Here is a 24,205-nt window from a genome sequence, read left to right on the forward strand (position 1 = left end):
AAAATTATTAGCTTAGTAGGGTATAGGCTGTTCCTTCAGGTTCTGTAGCTTACTAGGTGCCCAGATAATGAAACCACTAACTGTAGAAGTATCCATTATGGCTGTGCAATGGAAAAATAACTTTACTCTGAAATTGCTGTAGTTCCCATTCAATAAAGAGTTCCAGGACAGACTTACAATGCTATGTTTGAATCAGTGATTCAGCAAAGGCACATCAGCATCTTTTAGGTGTGATAGCATCTGGTCTGAATGCATACATACAGAGAGAGAGAGAGAGAGAGAGAGAGAGAGAAGGAGAGAGAGAGGAGAGCAGTGTGAGAGAGAAACAACCTGAGACTATTCCTTAGTTGCACTGAAGAAGGCTGCCCTGAAGTTAAAAAAAAAAAAGAGTGGCAGAAATTCTAATTTCAACCTTGATCTTTTCTAAACAATAAGATACTCTGGTTCTTGGTCACGTAAGGCCCTTTGGGCACCATCTGTGTGATAGAAACGATGTTCAAGTTTGTGAGTTCATTACAATGCTCTCTGCGGGGCTCAGCTCCCCTTGACATTGCCTCACTATATTTTTTGCTCTTTATTTGCAGGTAGTGAAATCAAAGTTATCCAAAGAAAATCACTTTATTAAAATAAAACAATCAAGAAATCATACCGTGGGAAAATATTTCAGCAAGCAAAGCAAACTACAACTACAAAACTCTGTAATAAATTTTCAATCGCCGTATCATGTCAGAGGTCCGATTAATCAGGTTTGCTCTGAAATCCTTCTCAGCAGGATATGTGCAAGTAAAAGAACTGTGTAGACTCCCTGGAGGAGAATTGAATTTGGAACTGAAGACAAACCACTCACCTGGATGGTCATCTAAGAACCAACGCCTATGTAGCATGTGCATTTTAGATTGACCACGTGCACTCAAGCCCAGCAGCACACACTTAGACGCCAATGCACACATAGCTAAAAAAATAAAATAAAGTATTAACACTTTTTTATTACAGGTTTATAAAGTCAAGGTGTGCACTTACAAATCAGTTGGTTTTCTCTGTAAAAGTCAGAGCTAGAAAAAGTTTACTTGAAATCTAATATGAGCAAGAACTATTGTGCGCTAGGGATTGCATCGCAATAACAAAGACAAATACAGACATTTGAATTATCTGAAAGAAAGGATAATGCTATGAGCATTGTGCTATCTTCTCTACTGGTACATTTATACTGAAAAGGGTAAGAAAGCAATTACATTCCACTTGCAAGTAGGGATTGTGTTTGCCTGCTTTATCACGAGAAAACGTAATGTTTACGATGGCTTTGGCTTTGTGAATCTAATGCTTATGAAAAACATTTTTTATGCTTTTAAAATTTTATAAATGAAAGGAAAAGAACAGGAATGCTCCATAAGGGAATTCAAATAGATTTTTTGGTTTTTTGCTTTCTTTGTTTGTTTGTCTTTCTTCTTTTCCAAATGAAGGAGGGGAAATAGACAGACTCCCACATGTGCCTGGACTGGGACCCACCTGGCAACCCCCATCTGGGGCCAATGATCTGCCCATCTGGGGCCATGTGCATAACTGAGCTATTTTTACCACCTGAGGTGGAGGCTCCACAGAGCCATTCTCAGTGCTCGGGGCTGATGCATTTGAACCAATCAAACCATGGCTGCAAGAGGGGAAGAGAGAGAGGGGTGGAGAAGCAGATGGATGGTCACTTCTTTTGTGTACCCTGACTGGGAATTAAACTTGGGACATCCACATGCAGGGCCAATGCTCTACCACTTAGCCAAGTGGCCAGGGCTGAATTCAAATAGATTCTATGAAAGAGATAAGAAGTGTAATATTTTACAGTTAAAACACCAGTATATTTAACTTTGCACTCTATAGTTTTCATAAACATTCCTTCCTATCCTGTCCCTGAACTTGGATGGATAACTGCAGTTGAAGTTGATTAAATATGTAATTTTAAAGTGCAAAACAAAATATAGTTCCTCATGTAGTATTTTGTTTTCTCATTGATATAACTTAAGAAAGCTTTGGTTTACTATTACAGCCCTACACAATATAAGATTACAATTACATTTTATGTAAATATTTTGCAAAGGAGTTGACATTCTCAAGTGCATAGGCATTTATTTTGATAAAGCACCTGTATACAACCACAAATATTTCTGTTATTAGTAACTTTATTTTTATTTTCCTGAACAACTGTATCTAATCAAAATTTAGAGTAGGCAAAATTATTTTTTATTAAAACTGTGGCATACATATAAAACATATTGAATTCTAGGATTGAGAACTTTTTCTCCTATATTTTAATTTCAAAATAGTGAATGTCTTTATTTTACAAATGCTTTGTTGTGAGATAATATCTCACAGTTACAATGGTTTTTAAAGGATTATTTTCCTTTTGGGGAAAGAAAAAGCTGAGAGGGTTAATTCAACACATGGCTGAAATTACCAAATGTACAAATACCTCAATTTTATAACCTTACAAAAAATAAAACTATTTTGATCCATCAGTTCCTTAGTATGAATACCAATCTCCTTTAAATGCTATATTTTTATATATATTTTTATATGAAAGTAAACAAGAATTTATATTTCACTGTCTTAAATTATATTTAAGCACAAACATCACTTGATATGAACAAAACATATCTGCATTGAATAGATAAAAAAAAATTTTTTAAAGAACGGTACAGAATTCACTTTTAAAATGAAAGTTTTTTTCTAATATCTGAAGCTATATGCAAACATCCTTCTTAGGTATTCAATCATTTTTTTAACAATAAGATATTGCCAGTTCATGCAGCCTTGCCATCAAGGTTTAATGTCTCACAGTTGCTTTGACAGGATTATATAGTCAGGGGATGTTTCTTGCAATTTACTGTCAATCTCATTGTCATACTACATATCTTATTGAGGTTTGTCTGGCATTTACCTCTTCACTGTTGAAATAACAATGGATTTGAGACACAATTGTAATGATGTTATTAATAAATGTCTTACTAGTAATACTCTGTGTTCAGAGAGTATCTTTTATTTTCTTTTTCACTGTGGGTATACAACTATACAAATGGTGACCACTTGGTATGGGTGCAATCATACAGGTTCAACTATTGGGGTGTGGTGTAATAAGGTAACTACATTCCCATCCTGGTATTCCTTAAATTTTTATTAGATGAACTTTCTGCAGAACAATGACCAGAGCTTTTGAACGTCGTGCTGTACTAATCTTTTCTTTTTTAAGATAAGGCACTGAAATGTTAGGAATTGTTTTAGTTACTCTTTAATTGAAAAAAAAAACTACAATTTATTTTATCTCAGGGAAATAGGTGTATTTCTATGTGTGTATGGGTATTTGTGTGTGCTTAGCAAGTTAATAATTTCAGTGGAAAAAATAAGAGTGGGCATTTTAATATATTTTTAGATATAAAGTTAAAAGATATGTACTTTTTGGTAAGAATTGATTAGTATCCAATCTAAACTAAAAGAAACTAAAGAAAACATTTATAATATTAAAAGTCAAGAATAACTGCATAAGTATTTCCAAAAATCACTGTGTGTGCGTGTGCATGCGTGTGTGCGTGCATGTGTTTAATGGCACAGTGTGCTATTTGCCAGCCACCCACGTAGGCGAATAGGATCCTGCAAGAACAGAGATAAAAGAAGGGCTCACCGTTGCCTGCTGGTTGAGTTTACATGTGGGTCATTTAATCGTCTTCATGTTCTTTGCCCCTGTGCCTAGCAGTCATCTCTGCAAAACAATGATTCCCACTTAGAAAGCTTGGGGTGGGGTGGAATTATTGATTTTTGAAATGGAAATCATTCTGGTAATATTTATGGGGAGAAAGTGATACTGTTCTGCATCGGAAGTTTCTCCTTTTAGTTCCATTTCACTGAAGGATTAGAGGATAGAAAAACTGGTCGAGCCTGACTTGTGGTGGTGCAGTGGATAAAGCATGGACCTGAAATGCTGAAATCGCCAGTTCAAAACCCCAGGCTTGCCTGTTCAAGGCACATATCAGAAGCAACTGCTTCTTGCTCCTTCTCTCTCTCTCTCTCTCTCTCTCTCTCTTTCTCTCTCTCCTCTCTAAAATCCAAAAATAAAAATCAACAAATGAAAAAACTGGTAGAAAAGTATGTAACTGACAAAACCGACAAGAGTTTTTTCAAAGCTGTAATGTTTTGAAATTGGGGGATGGGCAGTGAAAGAGGTGCAGGGGTCTAATATAATAAGGGTAAGAACCTGGAGAGATGATCAAGGTTAGGATTTCTTTTTAATTTACTGATTGATTTAATAGAGGAAAAGAGAGATTTGTTGTTCCACTTATTTATAGATTCATTGGTTAATTCTTGTATCTACCGGGACTGGGGATCAAACCCACAAACTTGGCAGGGCCTAAGGGTTAGGATCTTATTAAATATTGTCTTATGGATTCCTTAAGTCGAACAAATACTGAAAGAACCATCAGTTCTTCAAACTTTTCTCTGTAATTGTTCATCTTATAAAAAGAAACAAATAAAAAAATTTCAATGAATAGCCCTGGCCAGCTAGCACAGCAGGAGAGTGTCGGCCCAGCGTATAAAAGTCCTGAGTTCAATTCCTGGCCAGGGCACACAGGAGAGGCGCCCATCTGCTTTTCCATCCTTCTCCCTCTCCTTTCTCTCTCTCTCTTCTCTTCCTGCAGCCAAGGCTCTATTAAAGCAAAGTTTGCTCAGGCACTGAGGATGGCCCTATGGCCTCAGCCTCAAGCGCTAGAATGACTCCGGTTGGAATGGTGCAACATCCCAGATGGGCAAAGCACTGCCCCCTGGTGAGCATACCGGGTGGATCCTGGTCAGGCACATGGGGGAGTCTGCCTCTCTGCTTCCCCACTTCTCACTTCAGAAAAATACTTAATTAATTAATTAAAATGTCAGTGAAATGAGTGACTAGGAATTTGTTCAAGATGAACAAACGTACATTTCAGTAAGCTCACACAGACAATAACTTCAAAAACACATGTCCAAGTGCAAAACAATATGACAGCAGATTCTGCTGTTTTGACTGGATCCGGGAATAATTGCTCTGTAAGTGCTTACTGTAGTTTTTTTCAATGCGTGTTTAAAGTTCAAATGCTTTTGATTGCTCTTGGAAACTAAGGCATTTTGATAGATCACTGCGACCTAGGAGGATGAACCAGAGGTTGTTAGAAACCCCAAAGACCCACTAAAGACAGCATGATACCGCCAGTGCCTACAAACTAGGTTTTTGTGTTTGGCAGGGCTTCCAAGGTTTCATACTGTCAAAGAACCTTTCATCATGTTTTTACTGCTGTAGAAACGGCTATTATCAACTTCCACATTTCTTTCATGATTCATTCAGTTGGTGTAGGGGGCTGTAGAAGTCATTTTTCTCCAAGTGATATAAAGCATGCAATCCTCCCCAAATGGTGTTCCATTTGTTTTCTTTATGTTCATTGAAATCTAAAGCATTTGTTTTATGGCTCTATTGAATGTCAGGCCACGATGCTCTTACACACTCAATACACTCTCCAAGTACTAATTCTTAAAATGTATCGGGAATATTTGCAATTTGTAAGTCTATTGCAATGTAAATGAAGATAATTATTTAAGACTAAGTAACAGTAAGAATAAAAGTAAAACAGCCACTTTTAGAGAAAACACTATAAAAAGGGATTTATATTCTTACAAGGTGCATCATATTTAGGTAGATCTGGTTTTGATGTTGATTTATGCTAACTGGCTTATTATGGAGAGACATTGAATAAATCTAACCAAAATATATACTTGGGAAATTTATGTGTAACATAAATTTTTTAGCAGTTATTTTTATTACATGAAAAAGTAATTCATATAAAATTCATTTAGATGTATTGATATTTTTAAGTGACTTAAGTTGATTATTTGTACATCAGAAATCAGAAGTAACATGATCTCAAAAATATACCCTGATTCTAAACTATGTAGTGACTGCTTATTTTATGGTTAACTGGTGATATATCAGATTGATTTTGTGATATATCAATTTGATTCTGCTTTTAGGACTAGGCTAACTAATTTAATGGTGGACTTATTTCTATATTTTGTTCATTGTATTCCCATTTTTTTCCATAATAAAATTTTCAAAATCTATTGAGAGAAAGCTAAACAAAGTCAACATTTTAATTTTCTTTACAGCCTATAATGTAATTTTTGCAACATATAAATCTTCACTTAGGTATAAAAGGTTGTTGGGTCTCCAATGGACCTTCTTACATTAGTAGCTGAATATCTGAGGTCCAGAATTCTTGATATCCCTTGTCAGTAAGTACATGGAAGTGAGAAAGTGGTACAAATGCTAACACGGAAGTAAATGAGGTATAGTTTAATCCATTAGACCCATCACAGTCCGAGAAGGGTTTTCACTCCAGAAGAGAGCCTCCTCCACCACTGGTTCTGGGAGAAACAACAATTATGAGCACCCTTTCCAATTGCCTTTGACAGATCTTGAACATCACTTTAGACCTCTTCTCAATGTACAAGTCACTTTGAAGTCTCTCCTTCTTAAACAAAAATAAAGAATAATTTTCAAACTTTACTGGACCAAAAATTATAACCTAGATTAACCAAACAGCAGCCAAATGTACCTTTAATGATACCTTCTTATTAATACTTAAGAAAAATAAAAAAATGACCTCTAACCATCAATATAGTATATCCTCTACAGAACTTGAAATAGCAACTCTTTTGTTCCTTAATTTTTTTCACCCAGGGAATCATTTACCCACAGTGACCTTTCCTCTTTGTCTTCACCTTGTCCTTTGAAATGGAACTTATCCAGTTTTCTGCATGCATTTAATGTGTAATACAAGATACATTTTAAAACGTACATTTTTATGTTCTCTTCCTTGCCTTAATTACAAGTAATATGAAGCGTATGTTTTAATGAGCATGAGCTCTCTGGTTTTACAGGATCATAAAAAGAGTTTATGAGCATTTTGTTAAAAATCGGTGCCTATGTCAATGGCAGGGCATGAAATTATTTGCAGCTACCTCTTCTACTTATAAGATAAAATTTGGTCTGAATTAAGAATGGTACAGGAGAAAATTGAAGCAATGCTTTTGTAACCTAAAATGAGTTCAGTCATTAAAGGGTACACATTTGGGTTCATCAGTTCCTACCATGTGTGCTTACCCTCTAGGGAAAACCTGGTCTCTCTTCATACTTGTCTCAAGAAAGTCCCCATTTTAGTGTTCACATTAGTTATGCAAAATCAATGGCATGTTTTTAAAAGGGTGTGGATCAGCCTGGAGCACAAGTTATTCCTGCCAGGAACACGAGTCATTTCAATAGGATGGAGTTCTCAGGGCCATGTTATTGGTAAACACTCGGAACTTTCTCTTGGCCTCCTTTCCTAGAAATAAATTGACATCTTCTATGAATTATTTATGAATTCTGAGATGAGGCTGAGATAGACATTGCATCTCAGGTTCTTATTTTCCAGAATAAGTGAATGATTGGCCTACATCGGTGTTTTTCTGTTTCCTGGGATCATCACAGTCTGAAGTACTGAGCTCCTGGCTGCCGAGTTCTCTTCCAACGGAAGCCTCCCTGGGCATTGTCTTCAGAAACTGTTATCAAATACAGTGAAAATAAATGCCTTCTTCTCACCGCCCAGCACTGACTTGTTATGCTGCTTTTGCAGATATTAAAGACAATGGGGCCAAAACCAAGCCTTCCCTGCCCTGGCCAGGTTGCACAGTGGATAGAGTATCATCCCAGTGTGCCAACGTTGCAGGTTTGATCCCATAGGAGAGGCAATAAATGAGTGCACAACTAAATGGAACAACTAAGCAAAACAATGAGTTGATGTTTCTCTCTCCCCCACTCCTTGGTCCCCCCACCCCCCAGTCTCTCTCCCTCTTTCTCTTTCTCTCCCTCTCAAATCAATAAGAAAAAAAAAAGCCTTCCTTAGCTTGTGTCTGGGAGAGTGTTGTCAAATAAGAAACCCTGAAACAGTAATTCTGGAATATTTTAAACAAAAAAATATACCGAATAAATATGCATACAAACGTATGTGTAAATATGTGTGTGCATACACATACTTACAAAATGAAATAAATAATAAGAAAGTGCCAAATAATCTTATAGTCATTGTATTCGTTTTTTTAAAACACTTCTCTTCTTTTTGATTTACAGCAGTATGTAAAACCTTCTGAATAATAGGTTCTCTATCTCTGGATGCCTCAGCCAGGTGCTCGTCTGGACATGTGGGGAATGTGCTCCGCCAAGCAGAGCAGAGGAGGGCTGTCCTAGAGGAGGGGTCTGGTAGAGGCTTCTCTTGGGAAGTGACAAGCGACCTGAACGGCCAGAAATCATCAGAAGAAGATGCTAGGAAACATTTGACTGCAGAGTCCGAAGGGTTCCCACGATTAAAACCACAAAGAGGAGTCGAAGAAAGACAGGAGTAGGCAGCTCTGCACCCTGCTGAACATAACTGGATCAATAAGGCTCCCTGTGGGAACCACTCTTAGTAAGGATGCCTGCGTGCACTCTGCTCACGCCCTCCTCTCCACGTCCCTGCTTTCCTGCATGGCTCCGATCTCCCGGGGCTGTCCCACTGCAAATGCTGGTGTGGGCGAGGAAAGAGCAGCAGCAGCGGGGCTGAGTCCTGTGAGCTGTGGTGGAGAACACGGTCGGGTGGACGGCACTTGGCAAGTGCACATTTAATCATTAGATTAAAACAGAACCTCCCCCCCTCCAAGTCGAATTCTTATTCAGCCTTCAGCTCCTTGACTGGATTTAATTCCCTTTTTTGTTACTCCCGTGGTCCATATCCATCTTTGTTGCTGCACTGCCCCATGTGAACCCTGAGGACGAAGAAGAGCCCCTAATGACTACTCAGACTCAAAAGCAAAAACAAAACAAAAAACAAACAAACAAAAAAGCACAGCCTAGCTGTCATTTCTGCTCAGGAGCCTCTCGCGCAAGCTCCTTTACCGAGAAGCTTCTGAGCTGGACCACGTGTCTCTGCGCCCCTTGACAGCCTGCCTGCGTTGTTGCTGCCCGTTGAGCCAGCCCTTACAAAGGAGTTTCCTGGAGTTCTATTCCAAACAATGGGACTGAGGCTTTCCTCCTCCTGACCAATCAGAGCAGCACTATTCTGACCAATCAGGGACCAGAACTGGGGACTTCTGTCTGGCACTGTAGCACTATGAGCTAATCCACTGCAGTGCTGTTTTCACAACCATTGTGTATTACCATCAAGCTGTTTGCATTAAATAAAGCTTCCCTCTTCACCCCACCCCAAATGGGGTTTCCTGTAGAGTTGAGTTGGCACCAACCACCATCTATTGACACCCATTATATATGAATTATCTGAAAAAACTTATTTATATCCAACTCCACTGACCTTAGCCCCTGTAGACCTAAGATTGACTCTTACTCATCTTTTTGCCATGGCTCAGCAAATACATCCCCCCCCGCCCTATCTTTTTTTCTGGCTGCTGTTTCTCAGTTTAGATGCTGTCTCCTCTAGCGATTCACCAAATAGTGGTCTGAGTGTCCTTTCTGTGTGATCCCTTGGCACTCTCTACTCACCCTATGCCAGCCTGTATCTTTGTCCACTTAATAGTCTGTACCCCTTGAAATGCAAACACCGTAAGGAAGGAACTGAATTTTTTGTTTGCTTGGTCGTGTTTATTTATTATTTTAATTGTTTTATTGAGATAAAATTTACATTGTGTAAAGTTCACTCATTTAAAATATGTAATTCATTGGCTTTTTAGTATATTTATACAGGTTGGCAACCATCATCGTAGTCTTTCAAACATTTCTGTTTGTGCCCAAAAGAAATATAGCAGTCTTTCACCACCATCTCCCTCCCCCGGCATAGGAACCAGTGCTCTACTTTCTGTTTCTATACATTTAGTTATCCTGGACATTTCATATAAATGGAATCGTACAATTTGTGGGTTTTTTCCACTTAGTATTTTAATCTTTGCACTCTTAATTTAGAAGTATATTGCCTAGCACAGAGAAGAAACTCCATGAATTTTTATAAAATGAAAAATGAATATACTAACGTGCTCCAGCACTTTCTGGAGTTCAAGTTTGTGTTCAAAATAGAACTTAGCTAAGAGGTTTTGATAAAGCATTATGTGAGAAATGGCATTATCACTTCCAGAAACCCTCTCTAGCAAATACCAATTGTTTGTCTTCCTTGTGCCCCAAAGACTGAAATGTGTACAACAGAGGAAGTGGGGGGAGGTGTGAGCCTTGTGTGGGGCTGCCTGCCAGGCCCCTGGGGAGGTATGTGGGTGCTGGGGAGCTGCTAGCACCGGGTGCCTGGCCCAAAGCCTTGAAGCACATGCAAGTCTACTGCCTTCCAGGCCTCCTCTCCCCTGAACCACACTCATTGCACATCGCAGCAGGGGCTGCTGCTCTTTCTGCCCTGCCCTTGTCAAAGCTGGAAAGGTCCAATGAGGTCATAGCCAGGTCTAAATGAATCATCAGAACTTACAATTTAAAGCCTCACACAGATACTGACATACTGACATTTTAAGAAAGGACAAAGTAAGACATTTTAGCTGTGAAATCTTAGGCATCAGCCACCCAGAAATGGATTGTTTGGAAAACATGGGGAGCATCACATAACATCCCGAAGGCTCTGCCACTCCCCAGAACAGAGGAAACAAGGCAGAAACTGTGCTCATGGCCCCATCTAGAGTTGTCTATTAACCAGACCCTAGAGAGCAGGAAAAGATGCCCACACAGGCCCTATCTTTTAAGCATGCATACCAGTGAGGCACAGTCTCAGATCTTTAGAAATATTCCTTTAACTTTCTTTTTTCTCCATACTATCTGCAAATGTGATATTAATGTACCCTCAAAATTCATCATTATATCATAAATCTTCCTTTAATTTTATGTATAATAGGTACTTACAGATGCAAATCATGTTTAAATGGAAAGACATAATGGTTAAAAGAAGTATTGACCATATTGTAGTAATTTTGCTAACAGCTGTTTCAAGTTAACAGATGTGTATTCCCAGTCTTGTGTATATGAGATACAAGTTAATGTCAACAGTACATTAACAATGCAACTGAATTTAATTATGGAATTGAAAACACTATGGGTAGAATGATCACATTTTTACTGAAAAGCATAGATAGGGAGACATCTGTTTCTGGTGAGTTTCAAATAGGTATTCACATCTTTTTTACTCACCAATTCCATAATTTGCAACAATGGATTAATGAGAAGATTTCCCTGCATATTTTTTTCTTAAAACAAGATGGCAGGTATATTTTTTAACAATTTGATTTTGCAACAAGTATTTTATAATATGCCTTTTAAATGTGAACATGGGAAGTATTAAGAGGAGTGACGACAAATCACGAGAAAGATACTCTTACTTTTTGCACAACGTTGCATCTGAAACTTAGAGCAAAAGGAAAGTTTCCTTGTTTTGTTACCAGATGGCCCCCACTGTGTCCACAATTCTTTGTTTCACTAGATTCTTCTGTTTGAAATCCTCTCAATTAGTGCAATCCTTACATTAACCTCCAGGGTGTCCAAAGGTGCTAATACCCTTGGAAGGTGAGATTATTACACATTTGCAATATGAATAGATTTAATCACATTATTTTTCTCCCGACAGCTGGCTAAATTCAATGCACTGAGTAAATAAAGGGACAGACACAGTTTTGAGGGGAACCCAGTTGCACAGAAGATTCCTCTGTGAGAAAGGTGAGCCTGACACTGGCTGCCAACGGGCCACCAAGACTGATTTACATGCCAAGTTCACCTCTAAGGGCTGAGCAATGAACTTGGAATGTAGTCTCTGAAGAGTTGCTAAAGACATTGGAATTACTCACCTGGGTACGTGAAGGCTTTAGAGATGACCTGATTAAGCTGCTCGCATTAACCATTGTCTTGCATTTTATCCATTCAGTTTAGTCAAAAGACCTAATAAAGAGGGCATTCCTGTCCCCACTATCCTTCCATTTGCCAAAGCAGCAAATAATTGTGCTTTATTGCACTATACTTTTAAGCAGGAGCCCACTGTATCTAAAACAGGCCACTTCAAGAGCTGCCAAGGATGTAAAGCACCATTAAAGTGGAGCACCATTAAAGCACCACAATCAGTCATTGGCTTAACTGTTGATAGAAATAAAAAGTTTGTATTCGCCTTTATTGCTTGAGGATTTGAATATAAGTGCAATCTGGCTGCGATGCCAACCTCCAGGACTGCCAGGATTGATTTGGCTGCTGTGTTAGGCTGAGTGTCTTAAAAGTTTTATCCAATCTCATGGCTCCATGAAGGTGCATTTTGCAGAAAGAAAAGGCATTATTCAATCAAGTGTCTGAAAATAATCCTCTCCTTCTGTAGCCTCCAAACAAACTATGTCTGATCGTTTACTAGAGAGCATATGTTCATCAAACTTCTGAGACAGGAACTGTCCCTGAATACTCAGAGGGTTAAAGAACGCCTGGTGACATTCCATTTGCATGGTTTTTAAAGAATTTTAAAAATCTGAGTAGACGTGGTTATTGTCTCTGGCTTCCAGAGAGATAAGGTAGTTTAGTGGCCTGAGGGTAAAGTACAAACTCTTCTCCCCTTCTGTCTTTTTCATACAAATAAAAAGCATCACTGTTCCCAAACAGAGCGGGTTCTCCTTCGCCTGTTTATTTTGGGGGCTGTACTGAGAGAGGACCACTGGCATGTTTTCCTGGGAGAACAGGATTCAAACACTGAAACCACCCACCAATCCTTAAGATGCCATCACCATCAGCTCTGGAGAAGGTGGAGGGCACTGCAATACCAATCGGGAAGGGGAGTCAGTGTTGTAGTTTTGTCCATCAAGTCATGAGAAAGAAAGAACAAAAGGAAAGAAGAAGGAGGAAGCAATAGAACATGAGAAGAAGAAGGAAAGGGAAGGGATGGGAACAAGAGGAATGAATGGGAGAAAGAAAGAAAAGTTTAGAAAAACCTAAAAAATGGTGGCAGATGTGATCTGATGTCATGATCATGAGTTAGCCAGATGGTCTAGAATTGATCCACAAATGCATCAAGTCAATTTTAGAGGCTATGCCACAAACAGGCAACAAAGGGTCAGAGTCTGTAGTTGAAAACTAAAATTTTCAGTTATCCAGATGTGTTTGGCTTCCTTGCCATTAAGTAACTGCTTTGCTGACAAAGATGCTCTCAATCAAGGAGCAGATAATTGTAGGCACAAGAGAAAAATGTTTTATTACACACTGACTAATTTTATTATTTTGGAACAGCCTTTTGAAAAGGACTAATCCTTTTTTTAGCTTAGTCTTCAGAATCATGAGTTTTCTTGTTTGGGAAATAAACCTAATGACTGTAACTCACTTGCTAATTGTTTATCTCACATTACCCAGTAATAAAAGTTGTCTGTTATTCAGATTGAAGTGTTCTCTAGGTCAAAATTAACCCTTTAAGTCATGCAGTTATGGCAGTGATGCTATATTAGTTTTTCAGTACAAGGCTGGCCATACTTTAAAACAATAAATAAATAAGAATTATATTTAGACAGTGAATGTTAAAAACTCTAAATCCCTCTACTAGACTGAAGAACACTAGCTGATGTTATTAAAACAGGAGACTGAAATATTCTTCTCTGGAGAACCTCATCAGCTTAAGAGACAAAACGTAAATACACTGATGTTTAAGGTTAGCCAATAAAATGACCCATTGAAATCACCCTAAAATAAAACCCAAAGTCAGTCAGTCCTACCCACACGTTCAGAGCTTCTAGTTGGTTTTTCAATACTCCACTCATAGTCATGAGCAACAACCAAGAATGACCAGACATCTGAGGCAAGCTTCTAAAATGACAGACAGAGGAAGAAGCCAGGGAAAGGAAGTTAAAAAAAAAAATCACGAAAAACTGTGTTTGACAGTGGCCCCCAAATATGTCCACATCTATTTTGGTTTTCCAGGGCTATCATAACAAAGTAGCACAAATAGGGTTGCCTCACACAAGACATGTTCTTGCACAGTTACGGAGGTCAAACATCTGAAAAAAGGTGTCAGTAAAGCAGCACGCCCCCTGGAGGCTCGAGGAAATAATTCATCCTTGCCTCTTCCAGCTTCTGGTGGCTCCCAAAGTTCCTGATAGCATTTCTCTAATGTCTGACTCCGTTTTCACAAGCCTTCTCCTTCTTCTCCACAGCTGCATCTTCTTTTCTATCTCTCATGACTCTTATTGGTTTAGGACCCACTTAGATAATCCAGGATGATCTCCTATAAATTTTTTATGTAATTTTTTTATTTAATTACATCTTATGTAATTTTTATTTAATTACATTATATATTTTTATAATATATATATTCAGAAAATTCAGAAAAATACAAATAAGGTCACATTCACAGATTCTGGGTATTAGGGAGTAGACATGTAGACATATCTTTTGGGGGACCATCATTCAACCCACCACCATGTCCTAATTCTCAGAACCTATAAATATGTTACATTAGAGAACAAAAGGGATTTTGCAGCTATGAATAAGGATCTTCTGATGGAGATATTTTCCTAGGCTATCCATAAGATTCCAATGTAATCACAAGGGTCTTTGTAAGAGAGTGGCAAGAGGGTCACAGTCAATGAAGGAAATCTGACAATAGAAGCAGAGGTCAGAGTGATGTGAAGAAAGCAACCACTAGCCAAGGAATGCTGGCAGCCTCTAGAAGCTGGGAATGGCAAGGTAACTGATGTTTCCCTAGAGAGTCTAGAAAAAACCTGATCCTATTGAATGATTGTAGACTTCTAACCTTCAGAACATAATGTTTGTTATTTTAAGCTACTAAAAGTTGACAATTTTTATTGCAGTAACAGAAGACTAACACATTTATTCAAAATGATAAGTGATTTATCTTTATTACTAAAATTACAGAAAGATATTACTTAATTTTACAAAGGAATGTGCAGAGAACATTAAGAAAAGTACTTATGGAATTCATACACACACAGACACATGCACACTAGCAGAAATAAAAACATAGAAACTAATAAAGACATAATTGAGAAAAACAAAAATGGGGGGGAAGATATAATATGACAGAATAATAGCAAAACTTACAGAATCAGAAAGTTGATACAAAAGTTATAAAATAGAAGTTCTAGAAAAAAAAAGAAAATAGAGGAGAGAAAATCATCAAAGAAATATTTTGAAAATGTAATGTTTTTTTCTACAAGTAAAAACCTGAGTTTTCATATTGAGATGGCCTGCTGAGTATCTAAACCAACTGATAAAAATATACCCATATTCTATGCACATCATCTTGAAATTTCCAAACATTATGGAGAGAGAGCAGATTCTAAGATATATCAGAAAAAAAATTAATTAATAAAGGCCCTGGCCAGTTGGTTCTGCGGTAGAGCGTTGGCCTGGTATGTGGAAGTCCCGAGTTCGATTCCCAGCCAGGGCACACAGGAGAAGCAACCATCTGCTTCCTCACCCTTCCCCTCTCCTTCCTTGCTATCTCTTCCTTCCCTTCCTGCAGCCAAACCTCCATTGGAGCAATGTTGGCCTGGGTGCTAAGGATGGCTCCATGGCCTCTGCCTCAGGCACTAGAATGGCTCTTGTTGCAATGGAGCAACTGTCCAAATGGACAGAGCATCGCCCCCTAGTAGGCATGCCGGGTGGATCCCGGTCAGGCACATGCAGGAATCTGTCTGTCTGCCTCCCGCTTCTCACTTCAGAAAAATACAAAAAAAATAATTAATTAATAAAGAAAAGATCTGAAATTAGAGCACTAGATATTCAGAAGTTTTAATAGTACCAATGGAAACTAGAAAACAATGGAGAGAAATGTTTGTAGAATTCTAAGAGAAAGTTTACTCCTAACCTAGAATTTAATACCTAGCCAAAATACTAAAATAAGATAAAACTATTTTAAGATAGAAAAATTCTCAAAAAATTATTTATATATACTCTTTCTAGGAATCAATATGCTACACTAGAACAGAGGACTAAACCAAAAATGGGAAATATATCAGCTTCAGAAACTGAGGTCTCTATACAGACACAAGGAAAATGTGACCTCTGGGATGATGGTGAAGCAGATGGCAAAGGACACTGAGGCACCAGATGGACTGGAACAGGTCAGGGGACACCGGGAGATGTCAAAAGATGAACTTGATGGCACTTCTGATTCTTCTGAGATTCAGGAAATTCTTGAGGTTTGGGGTTGAACTAATGAGAAACACATAGAAATCAGGCAAATAGAGAAAAAAAATGCAGGTGAGAAAAAGGAAATTAATCATAGCAGACTATTTAGCTTAGGATGAGTAACAATGTGTGTCATAATCATATAAAAACTGACTACAGCTCTAAGCCCAGTTTTGCAGTCTCTACGTCAGGAATACAGAGGGTACAACAGCAGAGGTATGCAGGGGGCAGAGCAAAATGAGTTTTCCACAGTTGAAAGTCAAGTATAATATCTAAAAACTTTAAAAATGAAGAAGTAACAGTATAAGTATGATACTTAATAAGTTGGAGCAAAATACCAAAAGAATTTGGTGAAAAGAGCTGGAAGTTATTACTTCTGGGGAGAGATAAATGGCAAGTGGGTAGGTGGGAAACTCCAGCTTTTTGTTACAAGACAATAAAATTGTTTAATTACTTCACATATGATTTTTTCAAACTTATGGTATTGTGAGAATCTTAGTAGAGGAACCTTTTCTTTTAAAGTGGTTTTGCAAAGTTCCATTGATCCACTGCTGTGCTCCTTTGATTAGGTTACTGATGGGTACAATTTAAATACAAGGAAAAGAGGCCCTGAAAGAGTCCATGATTTGCTGTGGGCTACTGCATAAAACTAAGCCAAAAAGATCAAGCATGCGGCATGAACCTTCATCTCCCCAAGCCGTCCTGTTTTCTCCAGCTGTGAAATATGTGTGTGACTTTCAACTCCTTTTTTTTTTTTGAATTCCAAGTCAAGACACACCTTAAAGCAAGCAATTAACAAAAATAACCCTCCATCATAAATGTTATCAAATGACTTAAAATATCCTGAAAAAGATATAGCATATTTCTTTTTATGCAATCACCAGCAGTTATAACATGTTTTGTCTAGTCTGAAAATGTATGCAATCTACCTACAAATAATTGTGCATTCAAAATGAATCAAAGTGTTTCTTCAGTGTTTTTATAAACATATATATTAATACTGTAATCCATTTCTCAAATTTTTCCCACTGATTTTAAGTCTCCCCCTGATTATCTATTTTATACTTTATCCTCATGTACCTCTCTAACCTCATAATGATTACTCTAGGCCACCCACCATGTTTCTGGGCCACTTGCCTGAGAGGACAATGTGTGAGGGACCGTGAATTCATTTTAATCTTACCGAAGGAAACCACAAGCAGAAAAATAAACCAAATAATGTGTCTTACAGTTTAAAAAGTAGAGGAGGACATTATTTAGGGACACTAATTTTTGATGAAACCATTGCTCTGGGTTAATCTGTACCATTGAGGTCGTCTTATCATGGCTTCCAAGCACACAATGGTGATTGGCATTGTCCCCTGACTACTTCCTACACTAATGCTAATTATCACTGCATAGCCTCCTTTCTCAGAATATGGTCCATAGCATTTGTCTCATACTTATTTTGCCTATATCATCCATGAAAGTTCTTAATCTGCTTGCCCACCTATCTTGAGGGCTTACTGCACTTCATTGGCAGGACTGATGGATTAACTTCCCCTCTCTGCCCAAGGAAGTGAGACTATCCTTCTAAACTTCTGTACTCTCATTTCTTTCTTTTATAGTGAGGAAATTTAGACCCTATTCCCTACCTTGTTGGTTATTTCCCCCCTAGGGAGAAAGAGTGGCCAGTCCTTTAGTCCCTGTCACCAGTGGGAACTTCAAAAGAAAAATGTCTCCAACTTCCCTCTTCATAGATCTGGACCTCCTGAAATAGAGTAAGCTCTCCTTTCCACTTCCGGTTGCCCAATCCTACCCTCTTCTCTGAGGTCCAGCTTTTCAGCCTGAGACTGGGTCGATCTATTGGATCAGCCTCACTGTCTTCCATTCAGGGAGGAGGAATATGAAAGTTCACTTTGCATAATTCAGCTCTACTGGGAAGCCTTACACTTAATAAAGCTGATTCTTTGCCCAAACCAGTTCAGTTCTCTCTGTGTATGCTTTATTCCTCAGGACCCTTGGGGCAGGGAGGGGGGTGGAGTACGAAGGGTAAGATTCCAGTGTTGAACCCCACCCTGGACTGCCAACAATTACTATAAAATTAAGATACGCTGAAGGCCAAATCAGTTCCTGAAGGAAAACTCCCTCCAGCCGAAGCCTGCCATAACTCAGTTAATCTACAAGGCAAATATTAAGTTCTCTCCCCAAAACAGCCTTAAAAAGTGGCTCCGCTGCATTTGTCTGGTGCTGGTTTCATGAGTGCACCCTGGGGATTCCAGACAATACGCTGGTGCTAAAGTAGCAACTGGAATCTTTTACCAAGTCAGCTGGACTCAGGCTCTGTCTGGCATGTGGCCCAGTATATCAATATTGTGGTTTCAGCCCATTTTGGAAGCTGCCTCACGAAGCCTTGTGACAACCCCGAAAGTTGGTCTGGCACCAGAAGTCTTCATCAGATTGCGAACTTGAGAGCCCTCCAGTTGGCTGTTTTTGTATTGATGCCTCCGTTCTCATAATCATTAACAGAAGGTGAGAAGGCTGCGGTGGGAACACACCTCACACCTATTATGCAGTTTGTGTTTATGTCTCTGAACCCTCGTAAATCTCCTGGGCTCTGAGCCCTTGCTTGCTCAAATAAAAGCGTTCTCTGGAGGGAACTCCAGTGAGAGTCTGAGTTATTAGCCCTGCTCAACAAACTCACCTGAAAGAAGCACATGGCACAGTGACAGGTCTGTCAGAAAGACTTAAGAGGATCAGCTTGTTTACTGATTGTAACACTAGCAGAAACCGGAGCTGTGAACGCTAGGCGTAGCCATCTGGTGGTACCCTCGAAACTTGTGCAAATCATGTGGCACATTCTCAAGCAATGTACTAGGTACAAGTCATGGCGACTTTCCAACTGAAAAGTGGCAAATTAGTGGATTATGTCAATGCTGACAGCTCTCAATGCTTCACTGATTCCACTCTTAGGGGAGATTCTTTGTCTGTTAAAACAACAACCACACAATCATTATTGAATGCCTACTACACAGGCAGTCTTGCTATAGACACCGAGAGGGACGTGTCGCCAAAGAATTACCCACACTCCTTGATTTGAAGGTGTTTAGAATCTAATTGATGATTTATAACCTAATTGGCATGAGAAAATAAAGAAATCATTGAAGATTTCAGTCAAGAAAGTGAAAGGATTAAGGTCAAGTGTAAATGTGATTCACTGCCGTGTGATGACTGAGACATGAGTGAATATGAGCTGGTATTTGTTGCCTGGCCAGACTTAACAAACTCCACTTCGACATACCATCCACCCAGAATGAGGACAGTAGCCAATACGAACAGCAACCCTGAATATAAAGGCAGTTTTAGCATTTGCTGATTGAGGGTATTTTATTGGCAGAAGGACCTTTATTATAATCACAACAATAAAGTCTAATTATGCAGACCAAGAGTTAGACTAAGTGGGACACAACCAATTCTTTATAAATGACTTTTCTCTCAAAATTTTCTCCTTCAAAAGTTCAGACTGTGCAATTTTTGTTAAAAAAAAATTTTTTTAAAGAGACAAAACTGCCTGACCAGGCGGTGGTGCAGTGGATAGAGCGTCGGACTGGGACGTGGAAGACCCAGGTTCAAGACCCCGAGGTCGCCAGCTTGAGTGCAGGCTCATCTAGCTTGAGCAAAAATTTGCTCACCAGCTTGAACCCAAGGTTGCTGGCTAGAGCAAGGGGTCACTCAGCTGTAGCCCCCCCGGCCAAAGCACATATGAAAAATCAATCAATAAACAACTGAGGAACCACAATGAAGAATTGATGTTTCTCATCTCTCTCCCTTTCTGTCTGCCTGTCCCTATCTGTCCCTTCCTCTTACTCTCTCTCTCTGTCTGCCACAAAAGAAAAAAAAAGGTAAAAAAGAGAAACTTTTTCCACTATAGACAGCCCAGTGATCACTCCATAAATGATACGCTAAAAATGTAAATGCTAGATGTTTGAAGTTGTTTCCTTAATAATTTATTGAAACTGATAATAATTCGTTAATTGATGGAGTTGTTTTGTTTTACAAAATTCAGAAAATGTTTTTGAAAAAGATACTAAGGGTCAACGCTCTTCCTGTGCATCAGTTCTACCTGTTTGCTTACCTGTGCCCTCAGGCAACAGTGACCCAATTGTTTGTCAAGGATTGTGGTTTACCTTTATTCCCTCATTCCAAAAAGATTGCATAATCTGAATCATGCCATTAGAGATAAGCCACTTTTGATTAGCGCTTTATGAGACAGCTCTGACCTTAATTTCCAGGACAAGTAAACAACACAATTTCACACTTCTTGTTGTGGAAATTTTAAAAACAGGCCAGCATCCCACAATAAATTAAAAAATTAAAGAAAAAAAAAGCAAGCCAACATCCGTTTCCAACCCCTGCTCTTTCTATCACTTGTTTCTCCTCTGTTGCTCCAAGACTGTCATTCTGATGGGCTTTCCCAGCCACCAAAGAATAGCAGGACATCCAGAATGCCATTCTCTGCCCCCGCCTGAGAGCCAGTAGCCACAAGCCTGTCTTCTGTCCCACACTGGTAGCATCCAGGTGGAATTTAAAATAGAATGGATGGGGACCCAAGTTATGTAAAAAGTCACCTCTGGTCTTCTGTTCTATCATGGGAGTTAAGACCAGCTGGGCTGCTTCTGGTATCAGTTTCCAGCACATAAGTCTCTGTGATCTGCAGCAGAAATTCTTACAACAGCCTCGTCCTCTGATGGACTGCCAGAGGCCAAGGCCAAGGCATATCTGTGCAGGCGGACTTTTTGCTGAGTTTCCCAGGGACTGAGAGAAAACTTCAAGAAGGAACAGTCTCCTCTGGGCTCTACAATTAACAATCTACATGATTTATGGCCAGGCAGCTACTTACCAGGTTCACTAAGCCCAGTTCATCAGAGGTGACTACCGTCACAGGTTCAGCCCCTTGAGAGCTCCTTTGAGTGAAATAAATATGCTTGAAATCTGGCTCTCCCCCCTCCTAATTATCCTTTTCTAGAATATCGCTCATAACACCTTACCCCTGCTAGAAACACAAATTCAAGTACATGTCCTCTTTGTGGGATTGAGAGGCTACAGATGTTACTGTAACCTGCACAAACGTCAAGTCACACGGGGCTTTTCTTAGCAGAGATGATCAAGGATTCATCAAGATGCTGTACTGCCAGCTCCCGCTTATGAACAGTGAATAGTATGATCTCTGCAGTATTTTATAGATATGGGCACCTGAAGCTTAGAAAGCTTGCATAACACAGTAAACACCAGGTAATATTCTGTTGGCCAGTTAATAGTTTTTCCTCTTTCCAAATGGCAAAATCAATAACAATAAATAGAAAATGAGTCTCCTGCTTGCTGCTAAAGAAGTTAACAACTTGAAATGTGTAGTCGTGTATGTGTTTGGATAAGTTGAGTTATTTCTCAACTCGAAATAAAGAGTATAACTCTCATTGATAATAGTGTAAAGGAACCTCTTTATATTAAGGAAGATCAATTAGAAGATGATAGAGCACCTCACTTTCATATTCCAGGATAGATAAACTATCTGTAACACAACATTTTCTCTTTTCCTCAAAATAAAATTTCATATGTCCTGACAATATTATAACATATTTTAAAGTCCAACCATTTAAAAAGATTTCTGCAACTGGAAAAAAATTCATTTTAATTGAAATCTAAAAACAAAAGTAGAACTGTAGATGCCCTGATGGGGACCAAAAACTCTAATCCGTGCCACCCTGAGAACTGGGTCCCTCCCTGAGATAGACAAGGTCATGTCAATGCCTAGGGTTTCCTCTCCTGAGCAGCGCAAATCTACTAGCAAATGCAGCCCTCCCCACGCACTAACACGCAGAATCACTTCTTTCTCTCCAGTCCTATAGGAACTCCAGTAAGAGACTCAGATCTGAAAGAAAGCTCAGGTGAGGAAACTTGGCTCAAAGTTGAATTGAAGTGCCACCTATTTGGGCCAGTGCTCTTTTCACTGGTCTCCCAGCCCACAGAAACCAGACAGCAAAGGGATGAGGATCGGGCATACATGCAGACCACCCCATGCCTCAGAGAGACCCCCTCAGGAGACCCACTCAGGCTGTGAACCCCACGACCACTTTGCTCATTGTTATTCCCCACTTTTTAAGTCATAATTAGAGGCTCTTGGTTTATCTTTAGGGAACAGAACTCCGGTGGAGATATCGGTGAACTATGAAGCAAAGAGCCAGGGGATGCCAAAGATAAATTCAGATCCTGAGGGCCAGGAATCTGACCAGAAAAAAAAAAAAAAGGCTATACAGCCTTATGCTATGTTGGACAGAATAAGACCTCTAAAATAAAATTGGTTTTTTGAGTATGTTACTTACTAGCTGAGTGACCTTGAACAAGTTTCTTGATCGCTCCAAATTCATTTCCTTATCTATAATATGAGTATCAAAAGTGGGGGATTTAAATGTTATAGGGAGAGAAAGAGAAAGAGAGGAAGAGAGAGAGAAAGGGAAGAGAGGAGAGAGGGACAGAGGTGAAAAGTAAAAATGACAATACAGGGGCACATAAATTGGTCTTGGTGCATGAAAGTTCACAGTGCCTGGCATAAAATAAGTACTCCAATGTCGGTTCATTGAATGAAATGCCTACTTCTTCAGCTGGATCAACTCCTGGCAACAAGTCTTCTTTGCTTTAGATGTGTGATCAGCATGACCCCAGAGGCCTCAGATTATACAAAAGAGATACAGCACCTCTCAGGTCCTATACTTGTGTCTTGAATTTGAAGATGGTTGACCCAGGGTCCTTAGTCTGTGAGAATGAAATACTCTGAGCTCTCCTCTACGTGCTTTTCCTGAATGCCTGCCTGGACAGTGCTGGATCCCTAGTGCAATAATGAAGGCATTCAGGTAGCCCTCACCCTTGAACTAGACTAAGCAATCCTCCTGTGTGGTTCATGGCACACTGTACTTCCCCCATTTATCATACTGGATTGCAACTGCCTCTCACTTACTGTCTGGTCACCAGGTTGTGAACTGCACTATCATCTAGCTCAGTGTTATCCCCTACTTTTTAACTCAAAATAGAGGCTCAATATGTACATTTTTTTAGTGGAAAAACACAACTTCCTTTAAGCATCTAACCACTAAAATCAGCCTAGAGTGTTAATGTTCTCCATTCTTCCAGTCTTGAGATTTCTTCTTTCTCCCTCCTCCAGTCCCTTAAAAAAGCAGTCACTCTCTAGTTTTGTCATCTAAGCCACTTAGCTATCTGCTGAGAATGTTCCTCATCATGTTAATTCACTCAATAAATGAATCGTGTTCAAACCAGAATCTCATGTACTGGGGCCGGTGGCAGAGGTACAAGAAAAAATGCTCCAGGATCCCTTCTGGAGAAAGTCACAGAATGAAGTGGGCTTGGATGACGGCTCTGAGTTGCAGGGAGGCCACAAGCCACCCGTAAAAATACTTTTGGAACAGTAACGACACTCCATCATCAACTTGACTCTCTAAAAATTACAGTGTGGTTTACTAAGGTGACCAACTTTTTTACAATGAAAAGGAGGACAAAAATAAATTAAACAATATCATAAATAAAAGAAACATTTTATTTATCACAACAATAATACACTATAATATGATAAATGCATAATAAAAACATTTGTAATATTTTATATTGTAATTATGCTTACATGCCTATTAATTTTTAATAATAATTGTAAGAAAAAAGTACTCATTTAGATACAAATACATTAATTTATTGAAACTGATAATAATCCAATAATTGATGGAGTTGTTTTGTTTTACAAAATTCAGAAAATGTTTTTGAAAAAGATACTAAGGGTCAACGCTCTTCATGTGCGTCAGTTTTGCTTGTTTGTTTGCTCACCTGTCACCTGTGCCCTCAGGCAACAGTGACCCATTTGTTTGTCAAGGATTGTGGTTTACTTTTATTCCCTCATTCCAAAATGTAAGAAAAAAGTACTCATTTAGATACAAGTACATACAAATACGTCACATCACACGCAATGGATCGACTCTGCATTGATGG

At 39.0% G+C, this 24,205-nt stretch overlaps 1 protein-coding gene across 1 annotated transcript in view; it reads left to right on the top strand.

Annotated features, from left to right (window-relative positions):
• Positions 1-3,000, top strand: part of CPED1 (cadherin like and PC-esterase domain containing 1) — a 316,192-nt gene extending 313,192 nt beyond the window's left edge. The window contains exon 22 of the mRNA XM_066362558.1: positions 585-3,000. Coding sequence (XP_066218655.1) covers positions 585-800 — 216 coding nt within the window. The 3' untranslated portion in view covers positions 801-3,000. The remainder of the gene's footprint in view (positions 1-584) is intronic.
• Positions 3,001-24,205: the final 21,205 nt, after the last annotated feature.

This window comes from Saccopteryx leptura, chromosome 2 (genome assembly GCF_036850995.1).
Source record: "Saccopteryx leptura isolate mSacLep1 chromosome 2, mSacLep1_pri_phased_curated, whole genome shotgun sequence".
NCBI classification, from domain to species: Eukaryota; Metazoa; Chordata; class Mammalia; order Chiroptera; family Emballonuridae; genus Saccopteryx; species Saccopteryx leptura.